Source organism: Labrus mixtus, chromosome 24 (genome assembly GCF_963584025.1).
Source record: "Labrus mixtus chromosome 24, fLabMix1.1, whole genome shotgun sequence".
NCBI classification, from domain to species: Eukaryota; Metazoa; Chordata; class Actinopteri; order Labriformes; family Labridae; genus Labrus; species Labrus mixtus.
The window spans coordinates 10,119,052-10,135,312 of NC_083635.1; the positions used below are offsets into that span (position 1 = coordinate 10,119,052).

The window sequence follows — 16,261 nt, forward strand, 5'->3', positions numbered from 1 at the left end:
TAACACGCAGCTGCTGCCATTGAGAGTATGCCATTAATAAAAAGAGAAAAACTTACAGGAAACTTCCAAAGTGAGAAGTGTCGCAGCCAAGATGGACACATGAAGGATGGTGAAGCAGGACTTTGGTGTCATGGTGAGAAAATCTCGAGAACCAGATTCTCAGCTCTGTCAAACAACTGATGGTCTGCTGTAAACGCTGCAGTAAACGACTTCTGGTCGACTTTACTTCCTGTTATCTGGTCTATGTGTGGTATTTGTTGAGACGGTGCTATTGTAGCCTCTGTCATCAGTGTGAATGCAGTGAGTGTAATCTGTGGTGTAAAAGCACTTTGAGTAGTCAAGTCCATTTACTTAACATACAAAAAGGAGATTTTCAGCACATTGGCATCTCAGTTCATCTGAGACTTCCTGGTATTTTGAGTTAACCTCTTTGCTGCCCTGGTATGAGATTGTTTAATGTTAAAAACATTCAAAGAGGCAGGTCAGCACTGATGTCAAAATCAAGCAGTCGTTGTGTATTTAATTGCACGGATTATGAATTAATCAATACATTCTCTATATGCGGGTAAAAGAATCACATTCATTTTTTCTCAAAGGCTGTGACACATAAAAGCACAGAAGCTAGTCATTCATATCGTCGTATAATGAGTCGAAGGTTTGTAAAGCCGTTTTCACACATGCACTCCTGAAAACTTCAAGAGCATTTCACTCATTCCCAGGAAAAGAACAAACTGGCTAGACGGGCTCAAAGTTCACCCCTTCCCGCTCTCGTTCTCACAGTGATTGAATATTTCCTGCTGCGTTCACACATCAGCTCCCCCAGACTTCACTTTCAGATTTTATGACGAAAAAAGTGAGTTCACACATGCAGCTGACCTTCAACATTTCTGGAACTTCTCAGGAGTTTTGTGCATGTGCAACAACAGCCTCTGTAACCTCACTGAACTATTTCTGCTACATGACCTTGATTCAGATCTTGGATGTGCAACAACAACAAAAAAAATCACAGTTTTAACCTCTTAACAAGTCAGATAGTTTGAGATCTGTGTCCTGCATCCACATCTCTTGTTGTGGCAGTTTGAAAAGTCCCTCAGCGGTCTAAGAGCTGCTGTCTCTAACACGGATCGCGGCGTACTCTGAGCACTCCTCCTTCTGCCTCCTCGGCCGAGCAACAGGCCTGGCCGGGAGCTGATGGTTCAGGGCGGCATACACAACAGAGCTCCCGTTCTCTTCCAACGTGTTCCTCTGTTGATCTCTGTCCACGTTTACCTTGCTGTAAACACACTCAATGTCTCTCGGGGGTGGCGGCTCGATGGGTTGTGGCGGCGGTGTCTTTCTCCGCATAGATCTCTGAGGCAGCGGCAGAGACGGACTTCCTCTTGGCGAAGGCTGGATGTGGGGGTTCGGGAAGGGTTGCTCGGCCATTGGGATCGCCATGTACTACAAACAGAAAAAATGGAATTTGCGTAAAAAATGTGACCAAACCCCCCCTCCTGAATTTCAGCTTTTTTTTTAAAGATTTATTTTTGGGCTTTTTGCGCCTTTAATGGAGAGATAGGACAGTGGATAGAGTTGGAAATCAGGGAATGACATGCGGGAAAGAAGCCACAGGTGGGATGTGAACCCGGGCCGCCCGCTTGAGACAACAGCCTCCATACATGGGGCGCGCACACTAACCACTGCGCCACCAGCGCCCCGAATTTCAGCTTTTTGAGATGATTTCTTGTCTTACCTGATTATCCTCTCGCCTCTCGTTCTTTGCTTTTCCTGCAAGTTGACAATTTGGTGAAATTAGTTACTTTTTAAATGTATTAATTAAAATGCATATTGGTGTTTAATCCTGGATAAAACGTAAACAAGTCACCTTTACATCCTCGCATCGATGCAACAGATACAATAATCACAAAGAGGACGAATGCCACAATCCCTGCAGCGGTGTACATGTACATCCATAGGTCTTCTGGGAATTCAGCATCTGTAAAGGTGCCGTCTGAAAAATAAAAGAAAGTATTTTGTGTCTTTTTCTATAAAGGCAGTGTTTAAATGGATTAAAGACATTGCTTTAGATTTAAAAATGACTAAACATAAACATGTCTTACTGAAGTCTTTCTTTTGTGTTGAATTGTTAGCCTCACTATTCTCTGTAAAATAACGTTGAAAGTCTTAACGACATGAAGATGTGAAATAAGGGCAACTTAACATCAGATGCATTTAATACTTTTTTAATAAGAAAGTCACACTCACCGTTGAGATAAACATTGATGTTATGTCCAACACTGGAACCACTTTTACACCGATATATACCTGAGTCGTTTCTGACAAAGTTTTGAATGATCAAAACTGAAATTCCCTTTAAAGGCGTTATAGTTTTCCACTCTGATCCGAAGAGACTTCCCCTGATAATGTTTACAGGATCACCAGTTTCTTCGAGTTTAACCCAGGAGACTTCAGGTGGTGAATCGTTGCAGAATGTAACTGGACATTCAATCTTTAATTCTTCTCCAAGGAGAGCTTCATATTTTGTTTTGCTTCGTACTTTAATTTGAACTTCACATTCATCTGTACCTGCAGGGAAAGAGACAACAAACATACAGAATATGTTAGCTCATCCTTCATCCATGTTCAAATACATTCTGGTGTCAGCTATGATGAAATCAGTTTTTGAAATATATGTTCAAAAACACTGTCAAAGTGGATTCTTCAAAATACGTCCCCTTTAAGGTCCCTTTAAAACCATGAAGTGCATGCTTACAGGAAGTTAAAACAAGGATTACAAAAATAAACATAGGAAGATCAAATTAGTCTAACGTGATATGACCACATCGAAAGATGAACCTGATGAACAACTTAATTCCAAAAGAGAAAAGACGCGAGTAAAAAAAGATTCTGTGAAGTTTCTTGTCATGAGTGGAAACATTATTTGCATGAGAGCGCAGCTGTTGAAGGAACCAGAAGACCCTAAAGAGGTGTCTCTTTAAAACCCACATACCTGAACTTTTACAATCACCAGTAAAACCCTATATGTGTTTTACATAAATCTTTGAAATCTGCACATTTTCTAGTTGTCTTTTAACACTTGACAAGTGTTGGTGTTCACACCTCAGATATTCCACTGCTCATCAATGTGGAGCTAGAGTTCATTTTCTACTTTTGAAAAAGCAGGTGACAAAGCGGTGGGTTTCGAATCTGCTTTTAGGATTTTGAGCTTCAAATCTGAAAATGTTCAAATCAAAATTTCAATTACAACTTTTAATGTCCCGTTAAAAAAGTGACTGTAAATAATAACCAATGTATGGTTTTCTAGATGTCTATAAGATGGACCTTTTTGATGAGTTTTCTTCAGTTCTTTTTTACAGAGAAATTAATTTCCTGTTTTTCATGGGAACTTTTATTCACTTTCAGAGCTGATGGCTGACTGTACAAACATATGGGCAGATACAGTATAAAGGAAACTCCGCAGGTGTAAATCATGATCATCACTTATGGTATAAAATAAACAATTACAAAGGAAAAAACTGCAACTGCAAAATGTCACAAAGAGCCACAACATGAGAGTGACACAAATATCTAAACGGAGACAAAAAAAAACTACAAAGAGACAAAAAAAAACTACAAAAAAAATGCAAATCTGTTGAAAAGTAAAGAACTACAAAGAGAAACTAACATAGGGACAGATGAAAACCTGACCTCCGGGGGGGGGGGTGCTTTTGTATTTCTGTTCACCAACATATATTTATGCCCGAAGGAAACCACAGAGGAGGTTTAAGAAATAACAGGCGCTGCGGTCAGTGGTAATAAACGACACATATGTGACACTGTGTTCTATTTTAGGTGGAAGATTATACGTCAGTGTATTTTGAGGAAGGAGGTATAGTACATCGAACAGGAAATTATAACCTCCCCAGTGTGACTCAACACTTCAAATACTCAAGGGTCGATGATTTTTCCCCCCTCAAAATGAGCTTGTTAATCATTTGCTTGAAATCTGTAATTCTTTCCATCAAGCTCCCACCCACAGGAAAACACCTGACTGAAGAAATAAAGTGAAAGTAGCTTTTACAGCTTTAGAAAAAAGATGTTTAAATGTCAGTTTTAGAGCTAAAAGTCTGTACAGTAAAGGCAGGTACACAAGGAATAACATGTTCGCATTACCGTGATCACTGATACGTGTCACTACTCTCATACCAAACTTATCCGCTCGCACACTTTTAGAGATCTGTTTCCGCCAACTCTAACTTCTATCTTTAAAACAACATGACTTTCCACACATCATTTTTCAGACTACATGACCTGCCTTCTATGCAGCTGTGTTTAAATAAGAGCTCTTCAGAGTTCACAGCCTCTACAGACGTCAAGCCTCAGACCCTTACCAGAGGATTTACAAGCTGACCTTCGAGTTAAAACCCTGATTTGACAAGTTCAGAGCCACAGAGAGGGGTGAGGGAACACTACACAAATACTGAGGCAGCACAGAATGCAAATATAAAAAGCTTACTGTCAGCTTCCAAGATGAGGAGCAGCACTGCCAAGACGGACACATGCAGTCGAGTCCAGCAGGTGTTAGGCCTCATGATGGCGACTCTTAAAAACCCTCCTGTTATCTCTCAGTCGCAGTCAACCCAAGTGAGTGAATAGTTCCTCTGTACTTCATTATTTGGTTTTAAAAAACAGAGAAGTACTGAAGACAAGGTAAAAGCTTCTCAGCTTCATGCAGCTTCCTCTTTCTACTCTCTACCTCTTTCCACCTTAAAGTAGGGGCGTGAGAGTGCAGGAGGGGAGTAGAGGTCGGTGGGTGGTCTTGCTTCTGCAAAAGTTGCAGGTCTGAAGTGGAGGAACATCTCAGTTTTGGGGGTTTTCCTCTTCTTTTTTTTTTAGGTGCTGACCCTGCTTTAAAAAAAACAACAGCTAACGCAGAGACCTCATATGTAACTACGATCTTCCTCTCTCACTTCACCTCTCTTTTCACTTCACTTTGGCTTAAACTCTCTGAAACCGTGTCTGTGGTTGGACCTGTTCAAGCTGACTTCCTCTCCCCGATCCTTTCCTTTCATCGGCACCATCTGCGTCTCCTGCAAACTTGTGCGGCCTCGTGCGCAACAGCAGTGTGGTTTCAGAGGAGGATATACAGTTCACAGAGCAGACGAGCTTTAATGCCCACTCTGGTGACGGTATCAAGCGTCTTTAGCAGGTCAGATTGTGACCTCTGTATTTATCAATGAATCAGCCTCATTCAGGTTTTAAAGGAGCAGTCCACAAATCTTACACAACATGGTCTGATTACGTATCACATAACCTTTTTTATTATTGGAAATGTAAGATCTGCAGTTCTTTGGGCTACCTAAAAAGTCAGGATGTCGCAGATTCTGCCGCTTACGTTTGACACATTTTAATCTCTTGAAAGAGCCCTAACTTGTAGAAGAGTAAAGGCATTAATGAGAACATCAATAAAAAAAAAGTGATTCACCATTAGTCAGTGCCAGGCCAGCTTCCTTATTCCTTATCAAGCTTTTTTTTTTTTTTTTTACATTTCTGTATTTATTGGAGAGCGACGAGTTATTTGAGACTTGACTTCACACAATAAGACTCAGATGGCTTACGCTGATGAAAGTTTATACATCAGATGAATACTCACATCTGCAGAACTCTTCGAAAGGCATCGCATATACCCCAAAAGACATTATCATGATCAGGGTCGTGTCACATTGATCCACCTAGACTAAACTGTGACGTCAATAACACTGGAGCAGACAACAAGTCTACCAAACATCCAGCAGATATCAAGAAGAACAGTTGACACTCTCTGAGCTGTACTTGGTGTTCTAATAACAGCTGAACTCTGCCAGGTCTGACTGACATTAGAGAACAGTGAATAAACCTAATGACGTCTGTACATTATACTCTAAATAACTACTGAAATTCCACCACAAGTTAGACATGACATACCCAGGAGAGAGAGGAGTGTGAGGGGGGTTGGCGATGTCACAAACCTGTAACTAAAAAAAAAACCTCATAGTCGTTTGCTTCATCTGCCTATTCGGCATCACATTATGATGGTGTTGTCAAATGCTGCAATGCAGTTTTCAAATTTAATTTAGTGGAGTAAAATTGAAAAAATACTCACCTACTTGAAGTATCTCAGAAGAAAAAGAGAAAACTGCTTGATTGTGGCGACATCTTGTGGCCATTTGAGGAAGGACTTTTGTATGTCGGTAAGCACAATAAATGAATCATTATGGCCCTGATCTGTTAACAAACTGAAATTAAAGATGCCTTTAAAATGTATTTTCATTCTTAAAAAAGTTGGAAAAATAAATGCCTTAGGACTGTCTGAATTACTTGAAATGTACATTGATTAAAACCTCCACATTTTGTGTTTACGTTACTTTAATTGTATTTATTTCATGTTAATTTGATTTATTTAAAGTTATGGTATTACATATTTTTGTTTTGTTTCTCTTTGTTATCTTAATATGCTGCTTATAGCAATTTGTGATAGGTTCAACTCTAAATTATAGCTGGAGCAGGAAACATGAAATAATTAAACAAATAGTGGAATTAATAGATGTGTTTTTACATAGAATGAATGAACATTTTAAATAATTATTTAAACATTTATTTAATTATTTATGTATTTCATAAATTATCTATTTATATATTACCAATTTTAAATAATTAATGACACATTTAAATAATTATTTAATTATTTAATAACACATTTAATTAATTAAATAATTATATATTTATTTATATATTTGTTGATTTATTTCCAATATTAAATAATTGATGACACATTTAATTATTTAATTAATTATATATTTCATTTTGGCACTTTTAGTCCTCCATACTAAATGTCTGAATGAAAAAAAAGAAGTTGTCGCGTCTGCGCATGTGCATTCCGTTTACGTAATGACGTTCGTCTCTACGTCAACTACTAGCCGAAAATGGCGGAGTACCTGGCATCCATTTTCGGCACAGAGAAAGACAAGTAAGTTTTATTTCATAAACATGTCATGTGGTGCCTAAAGGAGCATATTTATAAGAAGTTTGTTTGCAGTAGTTCTTTTTGGACTCAAGTGGGGCTCAGTTTAAGGCCGCAGGTCTTCAGAATATCCTCTTGAAGCTAACATTAGCACGAAGAAGCTAACTCTCTGCTAACGCATTGAATGAAACTCTGAGCGAACCTGCAGATGTTTGCTGCTGATTTTCTCCATAATGTGTCATTTTTTTCAAAACGTTTACGAGTTTTTCGGCCAGCTTGTGAACATAGGCAGCAAACTTTGTACTTTATTTTCTGATCAGGAAACGTCGTGATAAATAAACAAGCCTGTAAGCTAGTGTTCGTCAAATCAATCAATCAATCAAAACTTTATTTATAAAGCACTTTTCAGACAAATTAAACTGCAGTTCAAAGTGCTTAACAAGAGTGCAGAAAAGTTGTTGACAAAAAGTAGTTTATAAAATCATTGAGAGACTAATGCACACCGATACGAATTAAAAAATATGTATAAAAATAAAATAAAATACGACACATAAAAGCAACAAGATACTAAAATAAATATTCGTTATTATTATTTATTTGTATTATTTTATTTATCTTATTCACCAATAATAATTAAAATATGTATAAAAATAAAATAAAATACGACACATAAAAGCAACAAGATATTAAAATAAATATTTATTATTATTTATTTATATTATTTATCTTATTCACCAATAATAATTAAAATATGTATAAAAATAAAATAAAAGAAAATACGACACATAAAAGCAACAAGATATTAAAATAAATATTTTTTATTATTATTTATTTATATTATTATTTTATTTATCTTATTCACCAATAATTAAAAAAATATGTATAAAAATAAAATAAAATACGACACATAAAAGCAACAAGATATTAAAATAAATACATAAAAGGAAAATATTTAAAGTTTTCGTAGGATAAAAAAGACAATACAGTAATGTTAAGATTTGAATTGATATAAAACACTATATAAAAGCCAGACTGAATAAATGAATTTTAAGATTGTGGGCTCCTGTCAGACCCTCAGGAAGGTCGTTCCACAGTCTCAGAGCGTAACAGCTGAAAGCAGCATCACCAAAGGTTTTTGTCCTGCTCTGTGGAACAACTAAGAGAGAGGAACTGGAGGATCTGAGAGGCCGTACTGGTTCATAAACTAAAATCATATCTGATAGGTAGTCTGGTGCAAGGCCATGTAATGCTTTATAAACCAGTAAAGGGAAACTAACAGGCAGCCAGTGTAAAGATTTTAAAACAGGTGTGATGTGTGCTCTCCTTCTGCTCTTTGTCAGTGCTCGTGTCGCAGAGTTTTGTAGTAGCTGAAGCCGATTTGTTGTGTTTTTAGGAAGACCAGAAAGGAGAGCGTTGCAATAGTCCATCCTGCTGGTAATAAAAGCGTGCATTAGTCTCTCTGTTTGGCTCAGAGAGAGAAATGACTCAGTTCAGTTTCTCGAAGTGTACATGTGTTTCATTACTGCACTGCTTGGATTCAGACTTTTATTGTCGTTCATAAAGGGCTTGTTTCAGGCAGTAGTACAACAATACAACACGGTAAAGTTAGCCGAGGCAGCGACCTGCTTCTCATTCAGTGTAGGAAAGAGGAGCTATATCCGTCACAATATTTTGGTAACATGACGTATATTAATAAAATAAATATAATAACAATAATAATAATAAAATAAATATAATAACAATAATAATTGGGTTTACAAGTTTTGTATACACAGGTGTATGTTAATGTGTATTATATATATGTAAATTGTACATATAGTAGCCTATATCAAATTGTATATATATAGATTGTATTAAATGTATAATAGTAAACATACTGTACCAAACTGTATACATATAAGGAGTGTATAAATATATAAAATGTAAATATAGTACATCAAATTGTACAGATAGATATATATAGATATATGGATTGTATAAATTCTAAAAAATCATAGTATATCAAGTTGTATATATGTATGGAAAATCACTGGACTGTAAATATCAAATATAGTATCATAATATAGTAATATAGATAGATTGTATATATAGAGAGATTATAAGGAACACAGGAAGTTAATTTAATAAATATTAATTATTGAGCTGTGGAAAAGGGGTAGGATTAAATAAGTTTTATACTTCTTCCTGCTCCTTTTCAGGCATATCGATTGAATATATGTAATTTACTTTTTCTTTTTTTGTGAAATCATTTGAACATTGTTTTTTGTTTATTGTATTTTCGTGCTTTTCATTTTGTTTTGGATTTTTGATATGTTTGATTTTACTTGATATGTCTGAAATAAATGTAATCAATCAATCAATATTTTTCAATAAATCAGCATTATCTGACATAGTTTATTTCTGTTATATTCCATACATAATTCTCTAGTTTTCTATCAGTGTATGTGAGTAAACTATTACTATATTTACTCCAGCTATATTGTTTATAAAAGCAACTGTAACGACCAAGTTTCCTCCCGGGGTTAATAAAGTATTTCTGATGTATCTCACTACTTTTTCTTAGTAATGCAGTCTTTGTTATTACACCAGTATGGTAACAGATACAGAGCAGATAAAGCCCTGAACAAAACATCACTTAGTGCTGTTTTCATATCTCAGAACCCTTCAGTGCCGGTTTTTATCCAAAGAAATTCACTGAGGAATTATTGGATTTTGTGTTATTTTGAGAATGATTTGACTTACAACAAATCAGTTGAGACAAACGTAGGCAATAAAATATTAATATATAGTGACCTCCTGTCACTTACGGCAAACCGCTCTGCTATTCCAGTCAATGCCCTGGTTACCTGAGTCCCGTATTGATTACTCTTATCCTCTCTGGTCTTCCTCACAAGCACAATAAAGTGTCTTATTATTTAATATTTAAAGTCAACTCTTAACTTTTACTTCACTGTTTTTTCTGTCCAGGGTCAATTGTTCATTTTATTTTAAAATTGGAGCGTGCAGACATGGAGACCGCTGCTCGAGATTGCACAACAAACCAACCTTCAGCCAGGTGAGGATCCCACCACAGTGTTTGGCTTCATTTGGGGGAGATTTGCTTTGAATTACTGATAGTACGTCTTCTGCACCTAAGCACAGGCTTCACTGACACAGATCTCTGCTATTCACCTGTCAGGACTCAGGAGCCTCTTTGGTTTCAATGTCTTGTAGAGTTTTACCCACCTAATCAGCTATGGGATGGTTTTGAACTCTAGAATTTATAAAGCTGTTTTCTTTAATATAAAAGTATTGTAAACAACTTAAAACTTGAGTGAATACAATTGGCTGTAATCTGTGTTGGCTTGTTGTTTTTTTTGGCTTCAGACCTGAGAGTCTAATGTTTGTTTAACCCTGAGTGCCTGGTAGACACCATGTTCTCTTCAGATGATTACAAGCCCTGTGACTGTTTTGCTTCATGTGTGTGTAAAAACATGTTCTGTTTGTTATTTTCTACTTTGGCCAAGCAGTTCTACTCTATCATCACAGTTTGTTTATTCATGACAAGAGATTTTGTAGTTGAGTGAAGGGAGACTAACAGAGTTTAATCTTCACTTAGAATCCAGTGACTCTATGTGTACGTGTGGAATAAGTGTGAGAAACAAACACAAGTCTGCTGCAACCCAGGATGGTTTACAGCCTTTTAAAACTCCACTTTGGCTCCGGGGCGATGTCTGAGTGTGCCAGAGTTTAGCGTAACAGACGAGCCCTAATCATCATCTTCCCCTCTGTTTCTGAGACTATGAAAACAGGCTCAAACAAATAGCTGTTGTCAGAAATAGATAGTTATTCAAACTATTTCTTTCTGATTGTGTGCTGTCTTTCCTCCGCAGACCATCTTAATCCAAAACATCTACCGAAATCCCCAGAACAGCGCCCAGACGGCTGACGCTTCTCGCTGTAAGTTAAACATTTGTCAGCCCCCTTTTTCTAAAGAAGTGCTGCTCACATGTACCGACAGGTGTGAGGTGCTGCTTCACCCTTGCCAGTTTGTGCACCGTCTAATCTCTGAATTACGCCAAACCAAATATCTCGCGCCTTCACGGGCTATCGCCTAAAACCAACACGCGGACACCTGCTTGTGATACACGTTCTGTCCCTCGGCCTTGTGAAGCTCCCGCGTTAATAACACAGAAGTACCTGAATACAAACAAACAGTGCTGACTGTGTTGACGGTGGTAGAATATTCAGAACTGTTTGTTGAAGGTGTATACGGTCTAGTAGGGCTGAAGCAGTACCTCCCATACAGGTAAGTGTGTTTGTGCCTGGGGGTGACTTGTCTGTTTTGCTTCGGGCTCCAAATTTGAATCATGCATCAAGTGAATTTGTTCAGATTGATTTCAGTCTGCGATAATATTTTAAGTAAGTAGTGTAACGTAAGCATCAGTCAAATGTCCTTTAGCAGCTTAGACCTCTTCTGAGTTATTTCACCTCCATTCTGTGTCTACATTTATTTACCCAGCAACTCAGGAGACTTTGATACCACATGATGTGTTTAACTCATCACTGTTACTGATGCCGGCTTTTTTTTTTTTTGTAATATTGCTTCAAAGCCGTGCGAGTCTAGATAAATAGTTTGAATAAAATCCCTGATAGTGCAAAAAAATTCAAAAACATTGATCACGTGGGTCTTTGTGATGACCTCCTTTGATTTACTTTGTGTAGATCACATTCCTCTACGAGCTAAACAAATGTGCTTATGCCATAGTCTTTAGCAGAACATAAATAAAAATAAGGGACTTCAAAAAATCCCCGAAACACAAGGCCTTCAGAAAGCATGATAAACCCTGTCTTTGAGAACTTGAACGCAGCCCTGTCGCTCTCATTATTCTCTAAATCTAACAAGCTATTCAATATGAACTAAACATCACAAAATTTCTAATCACGTTTTTTTTTTTCCTTCCCCAGCTCTTCTTTTTTTCTTTTGGTTGATTTCTGTCACAAAAGTTTACGTTTTGTATTTCAGACCATTTCCCTCTTGAACATTTACCTTCATAACCTTGAAAACTCTGCCCAGTCTGCTGATGGTTTACACTGTAAGTTCTCCCTTCATCTGCAGGAGCCTCCAGCACTGACTGCACTTAGTTCACAGATCACACCCCCCCCCCCCCCCCCTCTCCTCCACCCCCCCCCCCCACCAACCCCCCTCACAGAAAACTGTAGGAACATGTCCTCTGCATCATTTCCCTGCAGATAGAAAAAGTGGCCCCATGCTGTCGTGCACATGGTGTCGTGCAGTTCTGTGCACAGCTTTGTTGTCAGATCCTTTTATCATTTGAAACATGTTAGAGACTTAAAATCTAATCTCATTCAACTACCTCACACACGGAGTACACACATAGCACACATCTACGACAGCTCCCCCCTGACTTCTCCTGAGTGTAACAGAACAGACGTATGTGATAAATGCTTGTATTCTAGTGTACTTCCTGCACTAAATTAAATCATGCTGCAGAAGGGTTATGCTTAGAAAGGTAGAACATTGCCAAATAGTGTCAAAAACTAACCAGGAAAAGGCCACGAGGGGATAAGCTCTAGATTCTGACATGCTTTTTAGAAAAGGTCCAAGTGCAGATTAAAGCTGAAATATGGGAGAGTAGACTGTTTTTCCTCTATTCAATAATAAAAAAAAGAGTACTTCTAATCTGTGTTTACAGGTTTTAAACATTAAAGCAACAATGTTATATTGCTCCAGTTTAACTAGTTTGAAGACTTTCTTCTGCCACCAGTGTCCTCCTTTCTCTGCCTTTCAACGTCCTCTTGTTGACCTTTTTTTTTTGTAGGCGCCGTCAGCGATGTGGAAATGCAGGAGCACTACGACGAGTTCTTCGAGGTGAGTGACCCTTTGTGCCAGCGCGTCGCCCACATTTCCACATGTTGCACGATGTGACATGAGGAGGGTGTTTATCTGACGTTGCACAATTCACAATGGGGCAAAGACTTACGCAGCTGATTATGTGACAGATATGCTGTAACTGCTGTCGATCAGATGCATTAATGACACAAAAAAACAAGCTATGATTACACTTTGAGGGCAGAGTTTGCTTATTCTTGTCTTATTTCTTCTCACAGGAGGTGTTCACAGAGATGGAGGAGAAGTATGGGGAGGTGGAAGAGATGAACGTGTGCGATAACTTGGGCGACCACCTAGTCGGCAATGTCTATGTAAAGGTTAGTGGAGAGTGTCTCTTACAGCTGTATTTGTGTCATTTCTAGTCAAAATGATCGAGAAAACGCTCCCTAAGGATCGTTTGACGTTAAATTTTCAGTGCAGATATTCTATAAAAGTTTAATTTGTTCATATTTGTCCCTTTAGTTGCCACAAGTTGTTTGTAATCTTAAGTGTGATCGTATCATCTGTGCGCAGTTTCGACGTGAGGAGGACGCAGAGAAAGCGGTCACGGACCTAAACAACCGCTGGTTTAACGCCCAGCCCATCCACGCTGAGCTCTCCCCCGTCACAGACTTCAGGGAAGCTTGCTGTCGTCAGTATGAAATGGGGTAAGTCGTTTCTTTCTTTTTTAACTGAAAGGGAGAATATGATTTACATATTTTGACCATCAGACATTAATAAAGAGAAGAATATATCTCAAATGTACTTGTCAGTGAAGACATATTAATACATATTGATAACAGCTGTAAAACCTGAACATCTGTTTCCATAAAACATGTCTGTCCTACACTCCAGTGGAAGTGAAACAGCCGTAAATCAGCAGCTGCCAAAACAGTCCAGCTAAAAGCCAAACACGTTGTCATTTATTAAAGGAGCTATTGTTTTTTTACTTCTAGTGTGATTAAGGGCTTCAGGTAAAAGCAGGAAAGGCATGTGGTGTTAGCGGAAGTGAAGAGAGGATAATAAGATCATCCTTTATTGATCCCCAGAGGGGAAATTCGGGCGTTGCAGCAACACAAAGACAAGTAGCAAGTAGGTAAGTACAAATGAAAATTCAAACAGAATAGATGAGCTGAACACAAATCTAATAAACAGCAGTGCAGCTGAACAACACACAGTTTGATATGAGGTATAATATAGTATGAGGTGCACTAAGAGGGAGTGAGATATAGAACAGTATGGGATGTTTAACTATGTATTATAATGTCGGCTGGCTGGGCCTTAAACTCCAGGCTTCCTAATTGAAAAGTCATTTGTGCTATTTCAGTTTACAGATTGGGAATCTGGTTCATGACATGTTGCATATTCTTAAATGACTGTGGAAATGACCTGGACATGCAAAGAAACCGCACACATACTGTAACACTAGTAGGGGGTTAGATGGAGGTCTAAAGGCTCAGGTTTGCACTGAGGAACCCTGTCATGTAAATTATGTCATGGCAGCAGGGAGATAAAAGTGTCCTCTGCCGTCAGCCTGCACGTGTCCTCCAGCAGGTTACTGAAATGCTACCAGCTGCACGGACACAGTGTGAATCATCACAGTGTCTCTTGAATGCAAAGATAAACTTTGTCCTTTAGGCTCTGGGAGGAAACTTCAGGTTTTTCTCGTTTACGACTCCCGCTGTGTTTTTCCATTGGGTTGCAGCGTGTTTGCTCGGCCAATGATAGGATGCAGTCAGAGTGGAGGAGGGCTGACCAAGATCAGATGTTTTGCTTGGTGGGCTGGCATGCTCCTCGGCATGTGTTGGGAGTTATTCCTTGGGACGCTGCTCCAAGATTCCAAGCCAATTTTAACCCTTTTATGTACCGTTTTCTTTTTCCCCTGCAGAGAGTGCACCCGAGGTGGATTCTGCAACTTCATGCACCTGAAGCCCATATCGCGGGAACTTCGAAGGGAGTTGTACGGCCGCCGCAGGAAAAGGTACAGAACATTTGGATATGAATATTTATATTTGTCTGAAAATGTGTCTTCATGAGTGAATCCTTCTCTTATCTCACACAAGGCATCGTTCACAATCGCGCTCCCGGGAACGACGCTCTCGCTCCAGGGACCGACGGCGAGACCGCGGCGAGAGGCGGAGATCGAGGGACCGAGAGCGCTCCGGAAGATTCTGAAAGAAGCCCAGACTGACCCTGTGTCCTACCAAATCCCTCCACCTCTAACCCCAGAATTGATGACAAAGTTATTTTTTCCTTTCTTTTTTTTTGTTGGTGAAGTGTTTTTTTCTTTTATTCCCTTTTTTTAAGACGAGCTTGTGTCGCTTTCTCAATAAAAACAGATTTGTAATTCTGCTCTGGCTGCCCTTGTTTTTAGAACATCAGCTTATGTCTTATGAAAAGACCTTTTTAAACGAGTTGTGCTGATTATTGGAATACTGCTTAGCCTAGCTGTGCAAGAAAAGTTAACGGGTTTCATCTTTTTCTCAGTGGTTCAAAAGAAAATGTGCAAAACTGCGAAAATGTCAAACTATCAGGATACATTTTGAATTATCTGATCCTGTTACGAGAAGGATTTTATAATTCAAATCACCAGTGACTCACTCGTGTCTTTATCTTCAAGGGTTGTCATTTGCTTCAGCAGCAATCCACTTTAAATTGGTAAAAACAAACCTCACTTTTTGATACCTTTTTGGTCCTTTGGCTGCTGTTATTAACTTGACTTAATGGACCTTTGTGCCCATTAAGAATCAGGACAACCACATTCAACAACACAGCAACAACAGTGGAAATTAATAAAGCTATTCATAACGGATGGTTGTAAATCTCGCAAATCTCGCTGTAATGCTTACTCACCTTTTTTTTCTACATTACACCATGACTGATGCAACGTGTGCCAAAGCTTGATCAGCCAGATACACACTTCAACTTCTGTTTTCTTAGGTAGCTCTGACAAAAGCTGAGGCGGCATGACACATTGATTTGCTTTCAGGGAACTTGAACAAAACCCATTTGGTCATATGCTTAACAGAAGGAATAACTATCGAAATTAAATATAAAAGTAATGGCAACAAAGTCATGGCATCGTTTTGTCCTTGAAAATACTGAATTTGAATTAAAAACTAACTTTAACCCCGTGTTCACTGACAAGCTTTGCTAAAATGAAACCAAAACAAACAAAAATATAAAAACATGTATTTATTGTATGTATTATTTTCCATCTGAAAGAAAATATGTTTCTTCTGTTTTGATTCTGTAATTATGTAAATAGTTTTTTAATCGTCATTCGACAACAAACTTGGTTAAAATGTGACTTTGGACACGTTAAACAGCTTTAATTTTAACTGACTGGTTAAGTTAATATTTTGGGGACTGACAGGCTTAACATGAGAAGTTCTCAAGGTGGCACATGC

General features: G+C 38.3%; 2 protein-coding genes across 3 annotated transcripts; one reads left to right on the forward strand and one right to left on the reverse strand.

The window, feature by feature from the left end:
- Positions 1–1,055: 1,055 nt before the first annotated feature.
- LOC132959536 (B- and T-lymphocyte attenuator-like) lies at positions 1,056–5,102 on the reverse strand. Of its 2 annotated transcripts, XM_061032629.1 has the most exons (6): positions 4,496–5,102; positions 2,245–2,565; positions 2,100–2,141; positions 1,865–1,990; positions 1,733–1,767; positions 1,056–1,440 (listed from the first exon to the last, which is right to left on the reverse strand). In XM_061032629.1, exons 1-6 carry the CDS (start codon positions 4,569–4,571, stop codon positions 1,099–1,101), a joined length of 942 nt encoding a protein of 313 aa, XP_060888612.1. In that variant the 5' UTR covers positions 4,572–5,102; the 3' UTR covers positions 1,056–1,098. The 2 variants fall into 2 exon arrangements, with proteins under 2 accessions (XP_060888612.1, XP_060888613.1); XM_061032630.1 differs by lacking the exon at positions 2,100–2,141.
- Positions 5,103–6,905: 1,803 nt separating this feature from the next.
- LOC132959575 (splicing factor U2AF 35 kDa subunit-like) lies at positions 6,906–15,203 on the forward strand. The gene is made up of 8 exons (XM_061032693.1): positions 6,906–6,985; positions 9,947–10,034; positions 10,852–10,918; positions 12,802–12,851; positions 13,091–13,189; positions 13,386–13,519; positions 14,740–14,832; positions 14,915–15,203. Exons 1-8 carry the CDS (start codon positions 6,942–6,944, stop codon positions 15,024–15,026), a joined length of 687 nt encoding a protein of 228 aa, XP_060888676.1. The 5' UTR covers positions 6,906–6,941; the 3' UTR covers positions 15,027–15,203.
- Positions 15,204–16,261: the final 1,058 nt, after the last annotated feature.

Bases quoted from the DNA above. Each gene is read 5' to 3' on its own strand.
- LOC132959536 (XM_061032629.1), bottom strand. From the start codon at position 4,571: ATGAGGCCTAACACCTGCTGGACTCGACTGCATGTGTCCGTCTTGGCA. The intron at 2,566-4,495 runs GTAAGCTTTTTA...CTTTCCCTGCAG, and splicing joins CCTCATCTTGGAAGCTGACA to GTACAGATGAATGTGAAGTT. The intron at 1,441-1,732 runs GTAAGACAAGAA...TTCTGTTTGTAG, and splicing joins AGAGGCGAGAGGATAATCAG to TACATGGCGATCCCAATGGC.
- LOC132959575 (XM_061032693.1), top strand. From the start codon at position 6,942: ATGGCGGAGTACCTGGCATCCATTTTCGGCACAGAGAAAGACAA. The intron at 12,852-13,090 runs GTGAGTGACCCT...TTCTTCTCACAG, and splicing joins ACTACGACGAGTTCTTCGAG to GAGGTGTTCACAGAGATGGA. The intron at 13,190-13,385 runs GTTAGTGGAGAG...ATCTGTGCGCAG, and splicing joins TCGGCAATGTCTATGTAAAG to TTTCGACGTGAGGAGGACGC.